The sequence below is a fragment of the Nomascus leucogenys genome, chromosome 9 (genome assembly GCF_006542625.1).
Source record: "Nomascus leucogenys isolate Asia chromosome 9, Asia_NLE_v1, whole genome shotgun sequence".
In the NCBI taxonomy this organism is placed as follows: domain Eukaryota; kingdom Metazoa; phylum Chordata; class Mammalia; order Primates; family Hylobatidae; genus Nomascus; species Nomascus leucogenys.
This window is the reverse complement of record NC_044389.1, coordinates 49,674,232-49,680,231: the sequence shown is the minus strand read 5'-3', so window position 1 is coordinate 49,680,231 and position 6,000 is coordinate 49,674,232. Positions and strand designations below refer to the sequence as shown.

The window sequence follows — 6,000 nt, the reverse complement described above, 5'->3', positions numbered from 1 at the left end:
ATCTTCATTGTCGTTTTTTGTTGTAGTTAAAAGTGTAAAGTCGAAAGCAATCTGGGTGTACATTAATGGAGAAAAACAGCCATATTCACTCTGTGATAGCTATACTATGCAATTTTATGAAGCACTTAAAATGGATATAGTTTGATTCATACTAAAATGAAAAACAGCTCCAAGACACAGATGCTAAAAAAAAGAAAAAAAAAGGAAGTCGCAGGATGATACTATACAATACTGTACTATTTAAGACTTGTCAATCTCAGGTTCTCCCACCAAAACAGCACAACACACGAAGTAAGCGTATGGGAAATTTCAGAATGATGAACTCCAAACAGGATATGCATCTCTGTAACAAGGGCTACCTCTGGAGAGAAGGGTAGCGGAATGAGGCAGTCTTTGACCTTGACGGTAATTTATGGTTTTTAACAAGGAGGGTGCATTCTTCATCTATTAGTTTTGCTTTTGTTGGCTGTGAAAATTAATTTTTCGAGAAATAGTACTGATTGTGATTTCTTCTCTATTCAGTGAGGAAAGGGAGTGACAGGTTATGATTCTGTATCAAGGCTGATTAAAGAATAAAAGAAGGCCTTTCGGAAGATTAAAAAACAAATAAAAAGTTGAGAAGATAGCACGAAGAGTAGAAGGGAACAATGGTGTGCTCGCCAGCAATGGCAATACGGGTTATTAAAAAGAAGGGTGGGGGCGGGGAACTCTGGCCGACTCAGGACGCCACGGTAGGAAGCCACGCAAAATAGCCAAGCGGGATCCTAGAGGGGCGGGGCCCACCTCAGCGCGCAGGCGCAACCAGGCCCAGGTGGCCGCCGCCGCGGAAGCGAAGCCACCTATACGCGCCTCGCCGCTTGGGTCTCCTGCGCATGCGCAGACGGACCTGCGCTGGAGGCTTCATCTTTGCCGCCGCCGCCGCCGCCGCCTTCCTGGAATTTGAGTCTCGAGCTTTCTTCGTTCGCTCGCCGGCGGGTTCGCGCCCTTCTCGCGCCTCGGGGCTGCGAGGCTGGGGAAGGGGTTGGAGGGGGCTGTTTGTCGCCGCGTTTAAGTTGCGCTCGGGGCGGCCATGTCGGCCGGCGAGGTCGAGCGCCTAGTGTCGGAGCTGAGCGGCGGGACCGGAGGGGATGAGGAGGAAGAGTGGCTCTATGGCGGTACGAAACTTCCTGTCCCTGTCTCTCGGGTTCTCTCAGGCCTCCCCTCTTGGCCCTCAAACGGCCGGCGTCCCTGGCCTCTCGCGCCGCCGCTTCGGGCCTCTGGTTGGGAGTCCTGTCCAGCCTGACTTAGGCCGAGCGCGGCGTGCGCGTGCCCTCAGCCCCCGCGGCGGTCTCCCGCTTGGCCCACGCCCACCATGCGCACTCACCCTGTGGAGGCTGGGCCGGGCTGGGGGGATGTGACCGGTCCTGGCCCCCGGCTTCACTGTGCTTTCCCCGGGGCGTCTCGGTCGCCTCTCTGCTGCGCCGTTTACCCTTGTTTTTTCTGTCGATTCTGAGGTAGTGTTTTTTTGTGTCTGTTTTTGCCCTGTGGCCTTAGGGTGCCCTTCCTGTCCCTTCTTTCAGAAACAGTCATTCTGTAATAATAGCTAAATAAAGTTAATGCTGTACAACTAACGTCTTGTTTCTTGATGGTCAGTTTGTATGGAATGCACCTGCAAGGGTACCTCCTTGTCTGAAAGTCGTGCTTTAAAAATAATTAATTAAGAGAGAGAGAGAGAAAGATGGCCCATAAAGAAAACTCTGAATGTCTCCTGTATTAAGGTGAAGTTATTCTTTTTTAAGAGACTGCCGTTTAACCTACATCATGGAGGTATCTCATGACCCTTCGGCTTATAGTTTTCAGTGTCATCTCATGTATTTCTTTTTCTCAAAATAAATTTAATGCATCGTGTACTTCTCTCTAGGAGGGTACTTGTTTGACATATGGTTTTTAACTTTAAGTCACAATCCCTTCTTGCTTGTTACACCAGATTCGAAAGTTAATGTTTGTTCCTTGCCTAAAACATACATTCTTGATTGTCTTTAGAATAGAATAGTAAAAGTGCACTTTGGGCACCATGCAGGTCCTTGATGATGTAACTTTGATAAGCTTGTAAAAAAAAAAAAAAACGTTGTCTTTGGTGGCAAGATTTAGCATTAGTTACTACTCTTTGAAATGTGAATGTGTAGGATTTCTTTTACAAAGATCTGGAAAATCTTCAATACCTCTTAAATTTAAGCTTATTTTTATAGCAGTAAAGTCTGATTTTTTTTTTCCATAAAATACGTATCTTGTTAAGTAATTATAAGGTGATCTAACTTTGGATGTGCTTATAGGCCCATGGGACGTGCATGTGCACAGTGATTTGGCAAAGGACCTAGGTTAGTGCTTGTGATGATCACTTCAGATTTTCATAATACTAGTTTCTTTAAGAGTGGTTTCTTTATTTTGTTTGCTTATTTATTTATTTGTTTATTTTACTTGGTAGATGAAAATGAAGTTGAAAGGCCAGAAGAAGAAAATGCCAGGTTAGTGAAATTTTCTGTTGATGCCTATTACACAGGTTGTGTGATACAATGGTTCTGTCAGTTGTCAAAATTATTTTCTTACAATCATTGGCTTCATTACAACACTGACTTACAACATTTTGGAGGACATTGAATCCTTTAAGGATTATTCCAGTTTCAGGACCTAATCTTATGCCAATTCTATTTGTTGGTAGTTTAAAGGACAAAGTTTTTGAACTTAGGATTGGACTGATTTTACACTGTTAAGTAACTTGTTACTCTTAAGTGAATTCAGTAGTGAAGTATACAGTATAATCATTAAGCTACTGATAAAAATATTTTAACTTAATTGAAAATGTTTTTAAGTAAATCAGGAACACTCCAAACTACTACTGCTTTTCCAGTTTATTAACATTTTTGATAGTATAATGGCACTTTGGTTGTAATTTCAATGCTATGTATTGTTTACATTCAAAATGTAATTAGCTGATTTGTTATAAGGTTGATTTCTTTGTTAGACTGTAAGAAAGATGTAAGTATTCATTTATAGAACATATACAGGGAGTCAGAATTTTACCCCGGATTTCAAGAAACAACCCATGCAAAGAAGTACATGGAGATGTCGGCATTACCCTGGCCACATGCATTAGTGTCTGTAATGGAGGGAGAGGTAGTTAGAAGATTTTAAAGAATATTTGGATTTAAAAAGTGGAAGATATACCACTTCATACCGAGTAAGCTGCAATCAAAAAGATAAAACAGGTGTTGGTGAGGATATGGAAAAATAAAACCCTCATACACTTCTGGTGGGATTGTAAAATGGTGCAGCTGCTTTGAAGAACAGCCTGGCCATTTTCTCAAATGGTGAAACACGGAGTTACCATATGAGTCCTCCACCTTAGAGGAATGAAAACATATTCACACAAAAACTTGTACGTGAATATTCATAGCAGCATTATTCTTAATAGAAAATGGAAAAAAATAAACCTCGCAGCTGCATCAACTGATGAATGGATAGATTAAATGTATTATATCTATACAGGGGAATATTATTTGGCAGGGACAATAAAATGAAGTAGATGTTACAACACGGATGAACCTTACAAACGTGGAAGCGAAAGAAGCCAGTCGGTAGAGACAGATTAGTGGTTACTAAGAGTTGGGTGAGTGATTGCTGATGTATACAAAGTTCCTTTTGGGAGCGATGCATACGTTCTGGAATTAGACAGTTGTGATGGTTGGACTATGTGAACATATTAAAACTCAGTTGTCCTGTTTGAATGGATAGATTGTGTAATATGTGAATTGCATCTCAAAGCTGTTACAACAAAAAAAGGATAGAGGGGAAAAAGTGAGAAATGGAAGTAAAAATAGCTTAGGAGGAGCTGAAACTACAGTTCAACTTCCTTACCCAAAAAATCCCCTGTAGTCTTTTCACTCATTGGTATATTATCTGAAATGTTATTTCATTTTAAAATGTATGTATTCAACTCAGTTCCTAATTCTGATCTCAACCACAAAGGTGAGATTAGTTTTAATTTATGTTATGGAAGTGATTGAATATTTCTTTGTACCCATTCCTTCAGTTGGTCAAGAAATTAATTACAGGGTATAGTTTTATAATCAAATATACTTTTCTATATGATAATCTTTATCCCATTAATTTTTATTTTTATTGGTTACAATTTTAAAAGCTTACTTTCTAATCAAACATTCTTTAATTTTAATTCTGCAATACACAACTTGCTAAAATTTATTGGAGGGAACCTGCTACCTTCCCTGAGTGTCACTGTCAACATAGCTTTATATTCCTTTCTACAACTTCATTTGGGGAGCCGTTGAGTTGATTTCATCCTATAGGGGGAAAAACAGCTTCCTTTACAGTGTTATTTTTCTAGAAAAAGCTTAAAATTTTATCATGTTTCTAACATTTTAATGGTGATAGAAAATTAAAACTTCCAAAAGAGTAGGCCTATTGAAGAAAGGTACTCTGCCAAACCTACTGCTATCTGGCTTGGTACATCATTGCATTGCTCTACCTAAGTTCCTGCTATTAGAATTTGCCTGTTTCCTACTGACTGGCTCATTGCTGAAGCCTTTGTTTTTCTTAAACATTGCATTGCAGTCTCCAATTGTGTTATATCTATCCAAGTTTTGACTAAAGAAAGGATACTGTTTTGTGACATAGAAAGCAAATGGGACTTGTTTCTGGCTACCTAGAAGCTTATTTCAGCAGGAGGTAAATGTACTGAACAATTACAGCTGCATATTTGTTTTCTTGAAGCAGGCAGTAGAACAATGAAAATATAACAGTTATGTTTTGACTTTTTATCTTTCATTTTGCTTTATTTGGTGATTGTGCTATAAAATGCCACTGTAAAGATCAAATTGATTTACATAGAAACTACCTGACAGAAAGTGAAGTTTAGAAGAGATTAGCAGAAATCTAATGAAAAGTGCTCTGAACTGTGTCAGCATCTGGACATTTTTGTTAAGAATGCTACTAAATAATTTAGAAAGTTGGGTCAAATCAGCTACTTGCTTTGTACTTCAATTCTCTTATCTGTAAAATGAGGTGATGGTTAATTCCCACTGTTGAAATTTTAATTACTAAAAAATGTAAGAAACCAATTACATTATGGTACTAGAAGTGTTATTTGCTGGTAAATGACCATATGCTTGAGTTTCATGGGAATATGAATGTTTTATTGTTACATGTCAGTTTTGTTATGAAAGGACAAGTTCAAGTATTAACTGGTCTTAAAAAAGTAAGCAGTTTTATCATTCATTAGAATTAGCTCCTTATTAATATCAAATTGGAGAATAGTTTTGAATGAAGATACATTTTTTAATCTTAAAATTTTATTTTTTATTCAACAAAGGACGTATCTTCAATAAGATTGATAACACAGAGAACCAAGAAGAAGCATGTATGTTAACTGAATACTGAAAGAGATAATGTGATTATACCACAAATCTGAGTTCTTGAGCACCAAGGAAAAGAGGAAGCTGTATTTTGTAGATCTGGGTAGTTACAGCAGTAGTACCTGGTACACAGTGGATGTTCAGTAAAGATTTAGGATAATTAAAATTGATTAAGTTTGTCATATATTTTTAAAATGTGTAAAAAGCTTGAATTATAGCCCACCATCAAATAATCATTAATAAACTGTGAAGGCACTTGCATTCTTTTTTTTTTTTTTTTTGAGACAGCATCTCACGCTGTCGTCCAGGCTAGAGTGCAGTGGTATGATCACTGCAGCCTCACTGCAACCTCTGCCTCCTGGGTTCAAGCCATTGTCTGCTTCAGCCTCCCGAGTAGCTGGGATTACAGGCACCCGCCACCATGCCTGCCTGGCTAATTTTTTTTTTTGTATTTTTAGTAGAGATGGGGTTTTACCATCTTGGCCAGGCCGGTCTTGAATTCCTGACCTCGTGATCCACCGGCCTCAGCCTCCCAAAGTGCTGGGATTACAGGTGTGAGCCACCGTGCCCAGCCTGGCATTTGCATTCTACT

The 6,000-nt window shown here is 39.3% G+C and overlaps 1 protein-coding gene across 12 annotated transcripts in view; it reads left to right on the top strand.

The window, feature by feature from the left end:
- The first annotated feature begins 839 nt into the window (after nt 1-839).
- FIP1L1 (factor interacting with PAPOLA and CPSF1) overlaps nt 840-6,000 on the top strand; it is a 74,706-nt gene continuing 69,545 nt past the window's right edge. For 5 of the 12 annotated variants that reach the window (XM_012499505.2, XM_012499510.2, XM_030818937.1 and 2 more), the window contains exons 1-3: nt 841-1,154; nt 2,313-2,357; nt 2,465-2,504. In XM_012499505.2, the coding sequence (XP_012354959.1) occupies nt 1,070-1,154; nt 2,313-2,357; nt 2,465-2,504 (170 nt within the window). In that variant the 5' untranslated portion in view covers nt 841-1,069. Of the gene's footprint in view, nt 1,155-2,312; nt 2,358-2,464; nt 2,505-6,000 lie in introns of all 12 variants that reach the window. The other 7 variants (XM_012499511.2, XM_030818941.1, XM_030818939.1 and 4 more) reach the window with 5 other exon arrangements.